General features: G+C 35.4%; 3 protein-coding genes across 7 annotated transcripts; 1 reads left to right on the top strand and 2 right to left on the bottom strand.

Annotated features, from left to right (window-relative positions):
- Nucleotides 1–4,009, bottom strand: LOC112293983 (uncharacterized). 3 transcript variants are annotated; one of them, XM_024544014.3, is made up of 12 exons: nt 3,885–4,009; nt 3,173–3,636; nt 2,816–2,872; nt 2,621–2,686; nt 2,433–2,451; nt 2,157–2,227; nt 1,979–1,997; nt 1,690–1,860; nt 1,511–1,558; nt 1,120–1,385; nt 623–1,019; nt 1–509 (listed from the first exon to the last, which is right to left on the bottom strand). In XM_024544014.3, exons 2-12 carry the CDS (start codon nt 3,352–3,354, stop codon nt 486–488), a joined length of 1,320 nt encoding a protein of 439 aa, XP_024399782.1. In that variant the 5' UTR covers nt 3,355–3,636; nt 3,885–4,009; the 3' UTR covers nt 1–485. The 3 variants fall into 3 exon arrangements, with proteins under 3 accessions (XP_024399782.1, XP_024399783.1, XP_024399781.1); XM_024544015.3 differs by lacking the exon at nt 3,885–4,009 and having other exon boundaries at nt 1–516; nt 3,173–3,844; XM_024544013.3 differs by lacking the exon at nt 3,885–4,009 and having other exon boundaries at nt 3,173–3,844.
- An 8,992-nt stretch (nt 4,010–13,001) lies between these two features.
- Nucleotides 13,002–13,880, top strand: LOC112294763 (uncharacterized). The gene is made up of 2 exons (XM_024545576.3): nt 13,002–13,284; nt 13,578–13,880. The coding sequence occupies exons 1-2, from the start codon at nt 13,093–13,095 to the stop codon at nt 13,740–13,742; spliced, it is 357 nt and encodes a 118-aa protein (XP_024401344.1). The 5' UTR covers nt 13,002–13,092; the 3' UTR covers nt 13,743–13,880.
- A 3,897-nt stretch (nt 13,881–17,777) lies between these two features.
- LOC112294900 (protein arginine N-methyltransferase 1.5) lies at nt 17,778–20,197 on the bottom strand. 3 transcript variants are annotated; one of them, XM_024545884.3, is made up of 2 exons: nt 19,589–20,197; nt 17,778–19,411 (listed from the first exon to the last, which is right to left on the bottom strand). In XM_024545884.3, the coding sequence occupies exons 1-2, from the start codon at nt 19,820–19,822 to the stop codon at nt 17,846–17,848; spliced, it is 1,800 nt and encodes a 599-aa protein (XP_024401652.1). In that variant the 5' UTR covers nt 19,823–20,197; the 3' UTR covers nt 17,778–17,845. The 3 variants fall into 3 exon arrangements, with proteins under 3 accessions (XP_024401652.1, XP_024401653.1, XP_024401651.1); XM_024545885.3 differs by having other exon boundaries at nt 17,778–19,402; XM_024545883.3 differs by having other exon boundaries at nt 17,778–20,197.
- Nucleotides 20,198–20,424: the final 227 nt, after the last annotated feature.

Below are 20,424 nucleotides of genomic sequence, written 5' to 3'. Positions count from 1 at the left end.
TTATTGTGAAATGAGAAAATACTTTACTAGGCTGGTTCAACTCTAACCAAAAGACTGGGCATGGGCCATTGTCCCACACCAAAAGCCTTGAACATGTACACAACGTTTGCACCTCAATACTGATATTCAGTTTCCGTTCACCCACGAGTTCCGATTCTATATCTGAAAGCTAACCTGAGCTATATCTTTCTAAGGTAAAGTTTCAAGTCTCATTTTCACTAAATTGAGCTAATGATACTAGTGACAATCCGGGATGAGACAGATGATACTCTAAAGGAAGACACATGTGTCTCATTACAGATTGCTGCTCCAAGCCTCCAACCCTGCCAACTCTTCAGAGTGATCTCGTTACGCAATTGTTTAAATACTCTGATGTGAATCTCCACTGGCAAGAGCATAGTGTTCTCTCTTCACTTCATCCCTGATGTCATCCGCGTTTGAACCATTCAATTTTGACCTACCTCTGTTATGTGACGATGCATTAATTAGCGTATATCATTTCCACGCATCTGCGTTCTGCCAACAACACAGACGTGAGAGATGCACGCTACTCCACGAAGCAAAGCAAATCAATCAGCATCAGCATGCGTTTGAACCTGATGAATCTGACGAGTAACAATACCTGATTAAAGAATCCGTTTGGGTACTGAGAGTTGATGTAAGCCTGAGCTTGGTGGTTAGCCTGATGCCAGTTGGAAGCATTGGCGTTGCCATGCACTTGTTCAGTTTGGTTGTTGAAGGTTTGATTCAGATTAGTTTCCGCAGATCCTTCTGCAGCTGCTCCTCCACTGCTACTTGACGATGCAAATCCCATGTTCTTCGTTATTTCAAGCTTAGCTTTCTTTTGCTCCTCGTGCTGACCACCACGCTGTTCCAGGGCCATGTCATGCATTGATATTCCTCGGTTTGCTCCCACGAGCTGACCGATCTGCCCCAGGTTGTGCAGAGTGGACTGTGATGCTGTGCCTGGGAAGAAACCGTTATTTGATGGACTCACTTCTCTTTGGCTCACCACTTCCCTGGAAAGAAACAGATGAAGTAAAGGTCAGGTCAGAACAACTAGCAGTTTAAACAAAACATGCTCTGACTCAGTTGGGTTCGTAATAGGGTAATACACACCGAGACATCTGTGATGGCACGATAGCCTGGCTAGTATTAGTTTGCTGTTCCATGAAGTCCTGAAGCGTCGCCTCCGGTCGCTCTTGTGCGCCGTTCCACTGCAAGAATGGCAACTGTTGTGCTGCTGCTGGAATACCTCCCTGCTGCTGATGCTGATGCTGAGCCTTCTGTTGTTGTTGCTGCTGCTGCTGATGATGATGTTGATGAGCCTGCTGTTGGCGTAGTACCATCATCTGCTGATAGCTGTTGCCTAGGAACTCGTGTTGCTGATAGAAGAAAGATTATTCAATAACAGGGGTTAGTGGAATCGTGAAACTGGGTTTGCATGCCTAGTGCTCATTCTGCTAAATTAAATGAAGTTTTTTTACTCACGAAAAGTTAAATTCTGTACCTGTCTTTGCATTGCGCTGGAGACTTGATAAGCACTGCTCACGTAACTCTGCAATAAACCATAAACACATGCAGAGAAAGTAAGCAACCCGCAGTCATCACTTAAGGCAGATAGTGATGTGGAGAAATGTAAAGTATGAATTTATGCCATAAGAAGCCGAAGATGAGCCGTCTCTGTACCTTCCTTGCACGCACTCGCTCGAGTGCCTGCTCCAACTCGGTTTCCATGTTCGCAAGCTGCTGAACAGAAGTTACGTTCTGTAGAAGCTGCTCGTCCGCTAGATACAACCTTGCTCTTTGTTGCACTAACTCCTTCTCTTGCTGAGACTTTTTCAATTCTTCTTGTAATAACTGCACATAAAACGCGCTGGTCTAATCAGCCCGATAATTTCTGATACGTAGAGCAACTCAAAGTACCAAAGTAAGACCAGTGAAATATCCAGAGATAAGTTGGCATGTGTTAACCTACCCCAACTTCGTAACCCTTGCTGTTGTCGTCCACGTGCAGAGAATATGTAACAAAACCCTAAATTAGTCAAAAAGGATACAAAGCCAGGATAGAGTTCCTCCACCAAGCATCCAAAAATATTTGAACCTAAACAATGCTGCAATGTGCTTCAGTTACTCAAATTCTATAGTTTACTTACTTTCCCAAGAGAAGTTGATTCGATGCGGAGTCTTTTTCTCCATTTAATTTCTTCAATGACTTGTGTAAATACTGCATTCATCAACACATTCACTTAACGACCAAAACCCTGCGACTTCAAAACCCTATCGAACCGTTCAAGTGTACGTACACGGTTTGAACCTAAATTCAGCGCAACAAAATGCCGCATTCAAGCATTGCCGAAGATTCTGCAACAATTTCACGTCATTTGTAGGTAAAAGCATGACTTAAAATTGCAGGACAGATCAGAACTGACCTCCAAGTTTTCGATTTTTCTGAGATGAAGTCCGCCAAGGCACGTGGGCGACAGAGCAAACCATGGCTTATTAGTCATGAAACATTCCAATCAAGAACACCTAAACTAGAACTGTTTAATACCACTGCAGTGCACTACAGATGCCAGTAAAGTTTCAACGAAACAAAGAGAGGAGGAAGAATGCGCACCTATTATATTTGGTACGATCATGATGCATATGAAAGTTAGCGAAGCGTGTAAGCATATCCTCAAAACTGCTCCCACCACACGCAATACATATGAGCCTGGAGATCTTTCTCAAATCCTAAGTGCGATAACAAACCATCAAACCTACGTTGAGAACGTAGAACTGAATTTAAACTTCAAAAGAATTAGGTAAGTACCTTTTGTTCCGCTCATGCATTGGCAAGTTGGCAAACCTAGAGATCACATCTTCGATACTGTTTCCAACCCCCATATTCAACGAAGTAACAATGAGATGCAATTTGACCAAGGCTTGATCTTGAAGACTCGACCACAGCAGGCCGATTTGTCGTTATACACACTCCAACGTATCTAAAGTGGATAAATTATACTGATAAACATGCTCTAGATTGGAACCTCGAGATCTGAATGACAGTCTGAGCTATTCATAGATTCTGAACTTCCTAGGTGACCATTAGGTTACACTTGAACCATCTAGTACAACATCGCTATGCAGAATCAAAGGTGTTTCATTGGGTAAAAATTGAGGGACTCGCCTGCAATTACTGTACTGTGTAAGCTTCCCCGACGGAGAAAACACTATGAGTGCGAGATCGATGTCACAAAGCACTGACAATTCATAAGCCTTCTTAATAAGCCCATTACGCCTCTTCGAGTACGTCACCTGTCTGTTTGTAGGATTCTCTATCTTCTTAATCTCTAACTTAACCCTTCCCATCTTCGCTGAATATTTGGGCTTTCACGATTGCGCAGCTGAAATAACTGGCCTCTGAATATCTCTCGCCTACTTAAAGCTGCCGCCAAAAACAAAAACAAAAAAAACTTGTGTGGCGAACTACACCATTCTATGATCGTAGTAGAAGATGGAGATTCCGGAGGGGGAGTGCTCCAGCGCATGAGTACACCAACAGTGCTGTAACTGCCCAACTGCGTGCATCTAATTCAACTCCTGAACCTCTCATGCTTTCCACCTCGCTGGTTTAGATCCCCTTGTGCCAATCTGCTACAAACTCCGCCGTTAGAACCATGCACCAACAAATTAACCAGCGTAAAGAATCGCTCGATGTGATCAGGCTTCAGTAATGGGGTCCAGGGGGAGAAGTGATAACGGTGTAGACGAAGAAAGAAGAAACTTCAAGTCCTGGCGAAGCCAAGAGCCAGCAAAACAGACAAGGCAGCAGAGACTTTCACTTTTGCAGACTTCGCTAGCTGTGGAGGTGAAGGGCTATCGAGCAGCGTGCGGCTTACTTGGAAGCTTGGGGCTCTGCTGTAGATCGCCAATGGTGCGGGTCCCTCAGTCGAGCAGGTCCAGCTGAACCCACCAGGCTGTTTGAGCAGTCTCTTCGCAATGCTACCGCTGGCGCGCCAAGCCCCCCCACCCCCGTCTTCACCACCTCAGCCCTTTCGCCGGTCCCCAATGTCTCACCTAGTACCTAGACCAGTGGATTTTCTTCCATCCATCTAGATCACGCGGTTCCTTTCACACAACTCCTTCAACGCCGAACTTCCCACGGAACAGGCTTCCTGGGAATATTCCTATGTGACAGGATGGGGTGGGGTCTCTTTTGCCAGGTGCTGTGATCAGTTCCCTTTTATCCACCGTGTCAACTTCAACACGACTTTCAACTCTTGTCTCCCAAACCATCAAACAATATATAGGCTTCGATTGCACGATATACTTTTTCACGACTTCTGTGGGGCGAGACTGAAGCTCTGTTTGGTAGATTGGTGGATTAAACCTGCAGGTATTCTCGAGAAAAAGACGAGCAGCACCTAATACAGGAAGGGATCATTCCAAACCAAATCTACTAATCCCATCGCCCAATACCGCCCACCACCGTTTTCGGATTTATTGCCTGGTTGCACAACACAACATGGTTTCTCTCACTTTTTGCATTGGCATACACCCCGCTAACGATAAAAGCCTTCCGAAAGTAGACGGTGAACCGACTGTGCTAACCTTCTGATGTTTCCTTACATACTTGGAAAATCTCTTCCAACAATTAGTAACTGTACATGACCATAATAACTTCGTACATTGAAAGTTACATTAATTTTTATATGTTTTTTTCATTGACTTTGTTCAAATTCTGTTACATTTTGATCCAAGTGAAAAAAGATGAATCATAGAAGATCCCTTGGTTGAAAACAAATTGTGATCATTCACAAGCTAAGACTTTAGATGGCGAGCAATAACCTATACTCATACACTTGGATTTACTAGCACTAACTCGATGTAATCTATAGATACGGATGAAGAACCAATAAATCAACCCATCGACCAATCACTAATCTCTAGAGTCATAATTGTCTTTATTTATTTATCTATTTTCTACATATTGATTTTCTTTCAAACCGTAACATTGTATAACCTACAGTCAAAATGCCTTGCTAGGTATTAATCATGTTATATTTTAAAAGGCGGCTTTCAACACACAAATATACTTGAATCCATGATGTCTAGCGAGTGGAGCAAGTTGCTTCATAAAAAATTGATCACATTAATCGTATCCATCCTACTACTTTAACAAAAAAATGAAAAGTAGTGCAACACTCAAAGCATCAAATTCAATAACAACACAATTAACAAAAAGAGTCCTCAACTTGCCAACAAACTGGAGGAGGATAGAGTTCCAAACATTTACATGTTTGAAATCGATCTCACGAGAAGAACAGGAATTCACAACCCACTTTTACACGGAATTCTCAGATTCACGGAGTTATTTTATTTTATTTTAAGTCTTGATTCTTATTATTGTTCATATTTCGTAAAAAAAACTAAATTTCTATCTCTATGAGGTGTTTTACAGTCCGCAACCCAGTTCACAGTTACTTATGGTATGCCCAACCATGCACAGAAAATGCAACACCATCAGGGATGAAGTTAGGGGATGGGTTTGAATGCTTTGCCGAGGCTGCACCCGAGGAAGGGCAGATTGCAATCCAAAGCGCATCATGGGTGCATCAAGGCTCGCGCGTCTGCTAGCCAGCATTATATTTACACATTCATGCACTGTATCGACGGATCAAAAAGTTCTTCCCTAGCCCACTGCGACGCACTGCGTGCATCTTTCCGGAGAAAACCTCGGAACAGTGTTCCAGGAAACCTAGCCACGTCCGCTCATGACCCCAACCCAAGCCGCAACTGTTCGCCGTCTAGCACTAGTTCGGGGAGCGGCATTTATGACGTCTCCACTCCGAATCATACCACACCTACTACTTGTTTTAAAGCAGGGCTGCTGCAACAGTGCCACTTGTGCGTGGCCATGCCTTGGGTCCACAACGAAGGCCTGATCTGGTATTGCGTCGCAGCCCCCTTGTGCCATCTTTCGTGTGGACCGCCCCCACCAACCAGTTTAGGAATAGCGAGCGGGTGTCAGAGCGGGCTTCGGAATGGAGCCATTCCGTAGCCACTCTCGGTACCCGATTGCAGTGGCGGACAAAAAGCAAACTTGCCCTCCTTCATCATCTTCATACAGAAGTCTACACTGCGAATTTCCAACCAAACCAAAGCAGAGGAAGAAATGCAACCAGAAAAAGAAAAGGAAAAACAAGAAAGTAATATCCCCTCCTGTCCATAAAAGCAGCTAACAAATTGCAAAGCTCATGGATCTTTCCTTCTTCCCTCTTTTTATTATATATTATTTGTGGTGGTTCTTTTATCCTCCATAAGAAAAGGAAGAAAGCGGGGGGGGGGGGGGGGGGGGTATGATATCAAGTATTGAATTCTGTACCCCATGTTGACGTGTGGAGCATCTCATAACGAGCACACACACACACGCGAACAAAATAAACTCGAAACTTGGTGGTATCGATAATGGTAGTAATGCGGGGGGTAATGAAGGCCTGATCTGATCTCATCTTTCTTCCCTGATTGCAACCCTCCATCAGGTTTTACGCTTTAGGGTGATAAGGAAAGCAGTGAGAAGACCCGGAGCATGGCAAGTTGACGCTATTAATACACTCACTCGCTCAGATCATCACACTGCTGTTCTTCTTCTCCTCCTTCTTTCTTCGCCATTTCATCTTATTTTTCTTCTTCTTCTTCTTCTTCTTCTTCTATTGCAGGAGTGAGTAATTGAGCTTTGCGTCGGCCGTGGTGCAGGATCAATCCCTCTCATTCCCGACTGCATTCTTCCCCGCCTTCGTCGTCACTGCAGCGCTGCTGATTCTTGTGAGCTCAAGCTCATAGCGTAGTGGCCTAGGCCCCCACGATGCCACGGTCACCCACGCCCGCGTGAAAAGGAACGGTATTCGATTCCCATTGAATTGGGATGAACGAGGGATGAAAGCCAGAGCTCTCTTTATTTATGTGTAGGCCTAGACACTCCTCATACATATTGTACGTAAGAATCAATCACTCCTCCATCACATTTAGCATGTTTTCTAATATGGTAGTAAATGTGAGGGGAATATTAAATAGACCCAAAAAGATTCTAAATCCACCAACTCATCCTAACCATCATGAAAAAAAAATAATGAACTATATATTCATTTTATCACAATTGGATCTACAACCAATAAAAAAACCAACCACATTTATCAAAAATACCATATTCTTCATCAAGAATAGGTCTATTTAGTAAAATTATGGGTATATTTAACATTCTCCTAAATATTATAATCTATATTATTACTTTTTAAAAATTTATCTATTTTAAATTTTATTTTTTTATAGTAAATTATAGATCAAAAAATAAATATATAAGTATTTTTTAACTATATATATATATATATATATATATATATATATATGATGATGATGATAAAAATAATAACAGTAAAAGTATGATATTAAATTATAATGATAAGGTCTCTCATAATATTTTTTGTATATCTAATACTATTTAATACTAAATTTTAATAAATAAATTTAAATGATCGAAACATTATAATTTCGTGACTTGTAATAAAAATATATTTTAAAAAAATAAAATTAATTTCGAAAATCATCATTTTGTTAAATTTTGAATAAGATGTAATAATATTATGATATAATTTTTTTTGTAAAAACAAAAAAAAAATACCGAAATAAATGATTATATTATAAAAATCAATCAATTTTTAGTAATTAAAACATATTTTAGATTCATCTTAATGTTTAAATTAAAAAAAAAATTATTGAGAATTAATTAATATTTTAAGATATATAGACTTAAAATATAATAATTTTTTTATAAGTATAAAATTTTAATACTCAACAAAAGCTTTATCTATAAGACTCACTAATGCTTCAATGTCTTAATAGACTTTTTAATAGATATATCCATATTAAATTATAGTAAAAATACGAAAAATTAAATAATATACAAGATAGAAAGGAATATATTTATATTGATTAATGAAGGCCATTTGACTACATGGTTTTTTAAAAATTTAACAATATTATTTTTCTAATAGAACATTGTCATAACTTAAATAAAAAATCTAAATATAATCTTAAAAATTATATATTTTCATCAATATTATTTAATATGATTTAATTTATTAGAATAAATAAAAAATTATCAATAAATTACAATACTTCTAATTTTTACTTTTGGTAGCTATTTGACTTATTTTTATTTTTATTTTTTATTTATTCAAATTGACATCATATGTTATAGATTTTAGTATTAGCATTTGTTGATTTAGTAATTTGAAATGTTTAGATTTTTATTAGTTTTTAGTTTAATTTTTAAACTTTTTAATAGTTCATAACTAAATACAAAAAAAATTGCATTAATTTTTGTCAAAGTACTAACATTTGATATTGTGACAAGAGTATTATTTATACCATTATTAAATCATTACCAAAATTTAATATTAGTTATTATACTTATTCTAATAAATATTATTTTTAACTTATTAAAATTTAATTATCACTAAAACAAAGGATAATGTTAATTATGGATTTAAAAAGTTTAGTTAAAATTAAACATCCATTCAATTTAATATAAAGGGTAGATTAATTTAGTAAAAAATGCAAGTCAATTTGACAATCCTCCTAATTAAAGATAATTTTATGTAAATAAAAGGTGATATAAATTTTAATAAAAATTTTAAAAATAAAATTTCTAAAAATAGATATTATTATTTTAAAAAGATGTAGTTGATACCCATGTAAAAAATATCATATAACAATGGGTTTTTAAAAGATGTAGGTTGCAACTTCTAAGAGAAAATAATATTTTTTAAAGACAAAAAAACTTTTTGATTTTTATTCAATTTTTTTGTAAAATAAGATGTAATCTCAAATGTAATCAATTTAATAACTTAAAGAACTAGAATTATTATTATTTAAAATGTATGTAATTAAATTATAGATTATAAAAATAAATATATGTTTTTAAACTAATGGAAGTATTAATATTAAACTTTGACAAATATCTCAATCAAATTATAGAAGATTGTAGAAAATAATATATAAAATCATGGTATAAGCCCTTTTATAAAAAGAAATTATATAAAATATGTATTTTAAAATACAAATCTTTATAAAACTATGATTTAGTTTTTTTCAAAGAAATAAATAACAACAAAACTTTGAAGGAAAAATATACTCTTGTGTTATAAAAATAGAAGTAAATAAAAAAATAGATGTAAGATAGAATTGAATTTTAAAATATATTTTTAAGTACAAAGATACTATATAGACTTAATTTAAGCCTTGAAATATAAAAAATATATTTACAAAATTGATGATGGCCTTGGTTTTGCTTCCATACATACAAGCTATTAAGAATGTCTAGCAAAAGCTTCTTAAGGACCATAAGACTTGTAGCCTAAGTGTGTAGTTATAAGTTGCTTTCAATGCAACCACAATATATAAGTTTTTATAGCCACACTACACATTTATAAAAGTCTAAGTATCTAAATTGTGTCTTAAAACTTGATTTGAAGGTTCTAAAAGAAACTATTATATGCTCTACATGTTTATACCTACTTATGCTTACCACTATTTACTTCTATTATCTTAAGTAATACAGATATGTATTAAAATTTAATTATCTAATAAAAACATGTTATTTAAACTTCTCATAATATATATTAAAAATAATAATTTTAAAATAAAGGTGATAATCTTAATTATTTAATATATTATATTTTATTATAAGTTACAACTTAATGCATATATAAATATAAAATAAAGTAAAAATAAATTATTATCTTATTATATATTAATATTTATAAAAATATAAAATAATATCAAATTTATTTTGGATTCTATCAAATAAATATTATTATAAATTTTTAGTTTTTAATTTTTTTTTTTTTTCCAAATGTATGTTTTATAATGTATTTAATTGTGTGATTATTTTCTCGAAGCATTTGTTTTTTAATTTTGTATTATCCATTCCAATTCATATAAAAAATGATAAATGAATTATGTTTTATTTATTAAATTGATTGATATATTGGCAGGACTAAAATAAATTGATATGTTGATATAATGGTATGAATTTTTATTAAAAGTTACATATTTTTAAAAGAAAAAATTGCATGTAGTTATATCTTTTGTTATGAAAATTAGTTATTGAAAAATGCAAATGTTTAATAGACTTATAAATTTTCTTCTCTCTCAATAAACATAAATTTTAAAATTGTACTAATATAAATAGACATAATGATATTTTGGAAGTACCTTTGGTTTTTGGTTTTTTTTTTAAAATTTCTTATTTTCTTCATAAATTTATAATTATCGTCTATACATTGATATTTTAACGTGGACACAAATTTTTCAATATCTCCCCTTGCAAAATTTTAGTACCCCTTTAGACTCTTTTCTACCAAGACGGTGGGAGTTCAATCTAGGAACTCAAAAACTTAAAAACATAGAAGCTTGGAAGCAAGTTTACAGTAGTATTCTTGAAGGTAACAATCTAGAGAGTCTGAATGGGGATACCAAAATATTCATGCATTTTAATATTTTTGTCGTTTTCAATTTTTTAAAGAAGTTAAAAATCAACATTTAATCATATTTAATATTATATAGTATTGATGAAATAAATCAGTTTTACCAAAAACAAATTATATATATATATATATATATATACATATACATATACATTGTTAGTATTAGAACTACAATCAACATGAGAACATTAAATTTGATCATCCACAAGACAACTTCAAAGTCTTTAATATAGGTGTATTTTTTTCATTTTTTATTTTTTAAGAAATAATTTATATATGAAAAAAGTCAGAATAAATATCTGAAGTTTATAAGTTTCATTAAAAAATAATTAGGATTCATTTTTTAAAAACTCTTTCTGAAAATTTACTTGTAAATTGAATTAATTTCAAATTAAATTTTATTTTGATTCTGTTAATCTGCCACTGCTTGTCCTCTTCATCATGGAATCAGTTTATTTTTGTATAGTTTTAAATTAATCTTTTAAACACATTCATCCATTGTGGTATCTGTATTTGTTTACATTATTCAACTCTATCTACACGTTTGTATTCACTTTTTTCTCTAACATCCACATTATTTTCGTGATCTATCAATATATAAATAAATAAATAAATAAATGAACTCACAAACCTCACCCATGTAAATTTTTCAATTATCTATTTTTTGTATTAATTACCCTGATTACATTCATTTCTCCTCAATTCTTATACTTTGCTTGCTTGCTTGTTTTTTTTATAAAATTAATTAAGAAAAATATCAAAACCAAACTTCATGTGATAACATAGGACCATGCTTATTATGCATACAAAATGTTTTGGGTGGCACCATTTTCTATCTTACATTATTTAAACGTTGCAATACCAAACAGAAATGCAATATGGGTGTAACACTAAGGTTCAACACGAACTCTACCTTTTTCTCTCTCGTTTTAATAGTATTTTATAATTTAGTTTTAACTTCTTCTTATGTTTTTTCCCTTCTTCTTCGACTTCCTGCCTTTCCATGTCTGAAATACCTGCCCTTCGCTTGGCTTCTGGAGGAACCAAAACAGAGGCAACGGCGTGGAAACCTCCCTCAAGAGCTGACAACACAAGCAAGGTAGCAAAAATAGAGGCACAGGTAAGGCCACAAGGGAACCCAGAGTGGCGAAGCATGAAAGTATGAAGCATGCTTTCAGCACAACGGGGGAGAGAGGATCTGGCCTGATGCTGCACAGCCACGCTGGGAATGCCATATTTTTAGCATCACTCAGAAAAAAAAGAACACACAAAATTCACGGCACGGATCAGTAACAGCACCAGCAGCAGCGGCAGCAGGAGGAGGACGATCCAAGTTTAGCAGTTTAGCACTCTCATGGATTGGTGTTTACTGATCTGTTAAGTTACTGATCATGTGGTGCTAGTATTTGCTGGCATGGTCATGACCTGAACCCCACGAGAATCAGGTCCAGGGAAGGTGGACCTGCTGCAGTTCCCTGCAAGCCTCTCCGACACATGGGAGTGTTACAGTCCTGGTTCATGTATGAGTGTAGCAGCTCCAACTCTACAGAAACCCTGAACCCTGAGATCCGAGTCCTTCCACCTCCAGGAACCGCAGCCGAGCAAACGACGTGACTCATGTTGATGGGCTCACAGGATCATTGTGATGGCTATTTCATGTGAATGTCAGAGAGCTCTTGCAGGTATCGATGCATTATCGGTGAAATGTATTATTACTATTATAGTAACACTATTATTAGTTACCTTTATATGTTCCTTTGAATAGTGTTGCAAGCACTTGATTCTCCTGAACCACAGCGGGGGTGTGTGAGGGTGTGCTGTATTCGTAAGACCCAGAGCGCCGTTCTCGGTGCAGGCAACCTGCTTGTGCCATCTCGGAAGAACCATTCGCACCCGACATGCTAAACTGGTTGATGCAAAGCCCTCAAAACCATGGATGGGAATCGAGTCCCACCAGAAGGTAGAGAGGGATGGCAATCTACACGTCACGTCGGAAGTTGTATCCCAGTTGAGATAATTCGGCGAAACTTCGAGGTTCGGCGCATCTAATCAGCACATTTTGAACAAGAGAATGTTCCGGGAGGGGGGGGAGCCTGCCTTTGCACTCCACCTCTTCTCGAATCAGAACTACTATTAAAATAAAACGCAAAGAAAGGGGGCGCCTGCATTGGCGAGAGACGGGACCTCGACAGCCTTCCTATTTTTCGACCAGTTTTGCGCATTATAGAAGCATGGCTATTGTACAAAGATGGAGTGTAGGGTGGAACAGCGCTAGTCTCCACGTGGACGATGAGGCCCCACGTTTTTATCCTACAACCTATGATAAAAATATTACGCACCTCTAATTTTGTGCATTATCCGACGATGCTATTTTTCGAAACTGAATGGGGTCGTTTCCGAGTGGGTTGCTGATCAACACGGTGACGCACACTCACGGTGCTCAGTTTCCCCTCACACTCGACAAACCAACGCATTCATCTGCAAAAATCAAACCAAAAATTTCACCTTTGACAAGTTCCTCTGGTCTCCGGCGTCCGCCAACTCCGAGAGCCACTTACACATGGCGATCACACACAACCCAGTTACACATCCTCATCCTCAAATGAGAAAATCTAATCTGTGTTCAGCCATCCAACTCTGGAATGTTCGACACCACGCAATGGTTCTTCCAAGTTCTTCGACCAGGAAAGACTTCCCAAGTGGCCGGCCCCCTCTCCTTCGTCCACCTCCTGGTTCCGCATCATGCAGCAAGGTTTCACTCTCTTCTCTGCGTTAATCTATCATGCTTTTACCTAAAAACTAACACTCTCAGTCTCAGTGATCTCTCTCTCTCTCTCTCTCTTGCTCGCTCGCAACGCCCTTCACAGCAACAGTCTTCGGATTAAGTCCAAGTAAACTAATAGATCCTGTGATTGTCGTCCTTCCATTTCCTGCAAGTCTAACATGGGAATTGGCACCACACTTAATTTGATGTTTCCACTTTTTCTTTTTCTTTTTTTCCTGTTGTAGCGGCATTTCGAGAATGTGATGCTCTTGTGTCTGCAGGAAAAAAGCAGCAGTGAACGTCCAGATATGGTGGAGCTCGATCTGGAGGCTGCAGTGCAAGTCCCGAAGAAAGAGAACGCATGCATGGAGCCGTGTTGCACGCAAGACTTTCGACGGTGGCCGGAATCGGTCTCCAGACCTGCTGACTCTGAAATGTGCAAATGATTGACGTAGACTTTACTAACGCTAAGCGATATTCTTTATTTACTTGACGATATCATTGGTAGATCATTGAGTGAGGAGGTTTTCGAAAATATTGTTTCAAAAACATCTTATCTATAAAATTGTTTCAGTCTTGGGCAACATGTAAAAAAATTTGTTTTTGAAAATTCGTTACGTGATTCTATTTGCATGAATCGTCGAGCCACGATATCCTTGATATTTATAAAAATATATGTAGAGGAAAAAAAAAAAAAAAAAAAAAAAAAAAAAGTTTTCGATACAGTAGGATTTTGAATAAGTGATTATTTGCTTTTGAAATTCGATGGATAGATCAAACTATTATTGTTCATTACCCATTAATTTTGAGCAGAATTTCATGGTTTTATGAATCCAAATCTATGTGAGTATATATGCAGGTTTTGATTTTTATTTTTTATTTTTTTTACATAACATAACAGAATTTGTTTTTTGTACTGTGAAAAAAATATGAAGAATAGAACAGTTTACATTCGAGACTTGAGAAGCCTGCTCTGATAGCACAAAATGAGAATGAATTTAATATTAAAATTGTCTAGAATAAAATAAAATACCTTTACTTGTGACTATATTCTTTTATCTTTTACTTATAGAAAGAAAAGCACGGTTTACTTATTAGGCTACTTTGTATAAAATATTTTTTGATGAAGAGATTTTCTTTTGTACATAGCTAACTTTTATAAGTTATAGGTAGGAAACTTAACAAAGAATTTAGATTATAACATTAATTAATGATTATGTTGATTGATGGAAATCAACATGATTTGGAGATTTTAAATTATTAAAAATTTACTCATGCATTTAAAATAAATATATAAAGCGGAAAAAAAATGCAATTCTTGTTCTATAAAAGATAAATTCATACTACATATACATCAATAATAAGAACATAAGATATACCTATGGATGATTAATTATGTTGTGAGCTTGTTTGCTATGAGTTTGTTTACAAAGTGCAACTCATAATTAGATAATATTATATCTTAAACTAATTAAGATCATTGATATTAAAAACACATGTATACATTATTTTGTCATAAACTACAATTTTGTGCAATCAAACTCTTTACTTTGACTACCAAAATAGAACAGTTAATGTGTTTAATATTTTTATTTTTCTATTGTTGAAAAATAAAATAAATAAAACACACACACACATAAAAAAAACTACTATACTACTTCAACATTGTATTGTCTATTCTAAAAAAAATGTAACTTTAAATACATTTTTTATTGTAAAAGTTATTACTTTCATTTGTATATGTATAGATATTTCAATTTATATTAAGGCCATCTATAACAAGTGCAAGGATCAATTTGTAATATTTAATTTTCTTCACGAATCTAAGAGGCTATTAAAAAAGAAAATAAAATCTTTTGTGTCTATTACAAAAAGTACATGCTATTTTCAGTTATACATACACTTTCTACACTAATATGATATTCTTAGATAAAATGATTTTAACATATTTTCAAAAAAAAAATGGTCTATAAGTTAATAACCACAAATTAAAATGAGAATTAAATGGTGCAAGAAGAGAATTTTACATCATAAAAAATAAAATAGATTAATGTGCTTTCAATAAAAAAAAATGGTTGAATATAATAATATATATAATTTTTAAATAATCTATGATTGATTATAAAATATTTTTAAAGGTTTTAATTTGTGTTTCTTCTCTGTTTACTTTTTAAAAAATTATAACATAGAAAATAGAAAAGAGGTTATAGATTTATATCTTTTATAAAGTTGTGTTAATTTACAAGCACATGAATTTTAGTATACAAAACGTCAACAACAACTGTAATACAAAACTAAGCTAAATCAAAAGTTTTAATTGAATCTTAAATAGTGATTAGTAAAGAAAATAAAAAGCTTATAGAGAAGAAGATTGTTTTAAAATATATATATATATATATATACACATATATTAAATTAGAAAAGACTAAATAAGTAATTATGTATAGAAAATCATAAGTTATATTATATCTATATAAAGTTGCAATTACATTTCAATAATTATTTTTTAAAGAATGCACATTCTTTCTCTTTGATATTTTATTACACAGTATTCTTGTTTACAATAAATGATGTTTGAGAACTATTTTGGTATTTCATTTTGTAATGAAATAGTCTTGTCTATATTCAAAATTAGTTGTAAAGTTAATAAAGACAATGTTTTATTTTTATTATATGTATAGGCTCTTGATCAAAGATGTATCATATGCAATTTCAAAAATTATGAAATTGTATAATAAAATAACAACAATCTATATATTTTTAATAAAATGTTTTATTTTGTATTAAATGTTGTTATTTTTTATTTTTTTATTTTTTATTAATTTGGCTTCACACCATGTTCACTACAATTAAGTATGAAGAAGCAAAGATAGATAGGAATAATAATTATAATAGAGATCTAGAAGTTTATTTTTTAAAAATAAATTCTAGATTTAGGTTAGCTACAAAATTTACTATGTGCTGAAATGTTTTAAAGATATAATAATATAAGTATGACCATATCAATATTTGATTTTTTTTCTTTTAAATTACTTTAATTAAAACTAAGGTAGTTTTACAAGTATTTTGCATCCAAAATTTAACACCATCTTCAAATTCACTGCATAGTTGTGTATAACTTGAATTCATGATTATCACAATTAATATTATATTCCTTCAGAAATGATAATGCAACTTTAAAAACCCGTAGAATTAGAAAAAAAATATATACATATATTATTATTATTATTATTATTATTCAATAAGCAAGAATATTTTTATATCAACAATATCCATCTTCAATTTTCCTTAATTAGAAGTTGTAATTAGTTTAGATTAAATATCAAAGTTTTCATATGTAGACTTTAAAAATTATTTGAGTATTATTTGACTAATTTAAAGCTGTTTTTTTTATAAATTCAAAATACATATATATGTATATATTACTACAAAATGACATCATGTAGCTTAACTTAAAATTACAAAAATTTATATTAATATAACAATGATGAATTTACATATGTATAATTTGGAATTTGGTAGTAAGAAGTTATATTGAACAATGAAGACTCCTTTTTAACAAAAGAGAATTGATATAATAATATTATCTTCATTATTTTAATCATATATAATCATCTTCAGTATTATAAAAGTAAACTACTTTAACAAAGATCTTATTAATTTAACAAAATGTTGTATTTTTATTAAATTTTAAAAATGGATTAGTTGACATTTTAGATTAAATCATTTATATGTTTTAATACAATTATGTTGTCTTGTATACTATTTGAATACAATGATGCAAGTTTCTAATTTTTTTGAACATCACAAAACTATTATTTTTTAAACGTGCAACAATCGTATTGCATTAACATGTATGAATGTAAAAAATCTTAATTTATAAAGAATTCATCAATGAAACACAATTGCATGCGTTTCAACATTTGATTTAATATTCCAAACTTCTTCTTTCACACATGCAATCACCTCTACAAATATTAAAATGTCTATTTACAAAGATCTTACTAACACAACATAACTGCACCTTTCAATAAGGTAAATAGAAAACATTACTCACCTGGAGGTCTAAACCAAAAAGTCCAATGCTCACTGTAAAAATACAACCGTCTCTGTACTCGGCTGCATTTGCAAAACCAAAACAGAAAAGCAGCAACAGATGATCTCAACGAGCTTGGTCGATATCAACAGTCAATACATGTGTGAATTAGTTGCACTCGATTTACGAAGATTAAAAATCTTAAAATAAATGATTGGCATAAGTGGGGGCTAAAAATGATCAAGCTCGTGTGAAACATAAAAAATTAAAAAAACTGATTTGCCATCTGTAAGCAGAGTTACTAAAAGCACTAACTTTGACACTATTCGAGTACAGAAAAGCTTTCAAGACCTAAACAATGACGTTTCTGAGGCAGTCAAACAGAGCTGCACCAAGTTGTAGATCTCTGACTACCTAATAAGCCACATATACATTAGAAACCGGAGACTTTGCGAATAAAAGACCCAGAAAATTCAATAACAAATGGCAAAGAAATTGCTCAAACTTTTTGTCCTACAAGCCCACCCAATATGAGCGACCATTAGCATTGTGAATGGGTGAAACATCTGGTGAAGAGACTGCCCATTCATACCAAACTTTGCTGGGTGCTACACAACGCCAAAAGTGAAGTTCTACAGCTGATCCTGCAGGTATGTAAACAGGCCTTCGAAGAGGAAAAAATATAGCAAACCAACTAAACATATTGGGTGTAGCAGTAGACGGCTCAGTCCCAAGGTGAACATCTTTATATAGCACGGCATCAAAATAGCCTCCAAAACCATGCACCAGGGCACTGCCTGTGTCTTCTGGCGGCTGAAACAACAGCTTTTTGTATCGTCCATTATCAATCTTATCCCCAGTGAACTTAGGATGTTCAAAAGTAAACACTTCTTGAGGGGGAGCCAACATCGACACACTGTGAAGTTTCACTACATATGCTGTCTCAAAATGGGCGAGATCATTGTATGATTTCACGTCGTTGTACAGTTTCGACGTAGTGATAGGACATATGTAGCTGGTGTATGATGATGGTATGGAGATACCATCTTGTTTCAAAAACCTTTGAGCTCCATCTAGACATTCAGGTGAAAGCTCATTGTCCCCAAACGAACCTAGAAGCTCACTTACAAGTATGTCAGCCTTCTCCGGGGCATTCCATTCCCGCATATCACATGATACAACAGTCACTAGATCTTCCCAACCCTCAATCTTGATCAAACTATGAAGAGTAACCACCGCATTTGGATTCTTCTCGACTGCATAAACTTTCAACCTGCACCCAGCATCTTCGGCGGCCTGCAATGATGCCCGCACTAATGGCCCCCGTCCAGCGCCCACAACCATGAGTACAACCGTCGTCTCATCGTCTGTCACACGATCCACAAGCGCAGCATAAACTGCCTTTTGATACTGGTTGTATTTGGTGGCATCCTTCTCAAACGTTTCGTACGTTTGAGACTCCAAATTATCCATAAGAGGTTGCAAGGGCGCTTGTAGAAAATCTCGGTACCCTATTTCGAATCTCTCCTGCTCTGTAAGGGGATCCATGTGTCGATACAAGTGTGAAATATACTCTAAGTAAGGTCTCAAGTGATGCCTCGGGTAAGCCCCATCCTCGGATCCATTAGCACCGCTCTCACTGCTGGCTGTGGTTGGGTCTAGGCTATCCACGTGGTGCATCGACTCTCCAGATACGATAATCTGAACGTTGTGATTGAAGAGAGTGGTGATGAAATTCTGATGTCTCTTAGAAAGGCAAGGGTATCCCTTTTTGTTAGTTAAGAAAGCACTTGTATGAATGATGACAGCTCTCAGAGGCTCCCCTATCCACCGCTTCAAGGAAGCCGGGGAAGGCAAAGAGCCCGTAATGTCCAACACAACAGAAAGCTGGCAGTGGTACTCACACAGCGACCGAAACATGTTCCACCATTCCCAAGAATCATTGAGAGGCTTTCCAGAAACCGGCTCTCGTTTCAAGAACGCAGTATCCTCTTCGACAGTGCCTTCAACAGCTTGAAGCTCCGGAGCGATGAGCGGAATCCGCAACCAGATCTGCAAATTGCTGAGTCCCTGAAGCAACTGATTTACACAGCGTGAATAATTTGCACACTCAAGAGGCCGCGGGGTCGGCAATAAACACGCCTGCAGAGAGAGATGTTGAGCCCAACTAAGCTCTTGCTTTAAAGTCAACTCAGCATCCTGGCGAGCTAGAGCATCAGGCGAGTCAAGGTCAATCCACGCACTCATCTTACCCACCACATGACTGCTCCATTGCGACGGGCTGAGCACCAAATCCGACCCTGAGAATGGGGGAGGCCCCTCCTTTCCTTTGCTAGGCCGGTACTCAGGATCTGTCAGAGGCGCTACAATGAAATCAAATTGCCCACCCAGGGCAAATGCCAACGTATTCTGGATATCATCACTAAACCCTACCTCTACCCCACAATACCGCGCCTCGCTATTATCACCTGCTCTCTGTGCCAGCGGCATTTCCACTAATCTAAAATCCTCGAAGTGCTCGAATTACCCAAAGCCAATTCCCTTGCTCCCTCAAAACCGAACTCCACTCACATCGAACTCAACTCCAAACTAAGATACACGAAGAACCTCAGTGTATAAACCCCGCTCAACTATCATGCCCTGAACTTAACCTCTATTTCGAAGACGACATAGACACGGCCAGTCACATCAAAGCGACGACGGCGAACAATGTTGGCTGTTGCGACGCAATAATTTCCTCCAACATATCGGAAATCAACAGGGCTGAGCTCCGCATCGACCTCCTCGAGGAAGGGATTTTAGGGTTTAAGCGAAAAGAACGATGAGAGAGACACTGGGTTCGAAATTGGTTGACGGGAAAACCTAGAAGTATCTGCGTCGATCAAATGGATGTGCCGTGTGTTTGCCCTTACGGGGGTTCGAGCCCATGAATGTCTGTGACTTCCGGGGGATTCGAACCCATGAATGTTTATGACTTCACGGGAGTTCGAACCCATGATCGCTTCTCCCTGGAGGTGGTGCTTAGCTTTATTTCAACATCTCGACGTTCGAATTCTCATTAAAACCCTCTTAAAAAAACCTTTTGAAGAACT

This window comes from Physcomitrium patens, chromosome 17 (assembly GCF_059467195.1).
Source record: "Physcomitrium patens ecotype Gransden chromosome 17, ASM5946719v1, whole genome shotgun sequence".
NCBI classification, from domain to species: Eukaryota; Viridiplantae; Streptophyta; class Bryopsida; order Funariales; family Funariaceae; genus Physcomitrium; species Physcomitrium patens.
This window is presented reverse-complemented; position numbering and strand designations above follow the sequence as displayed.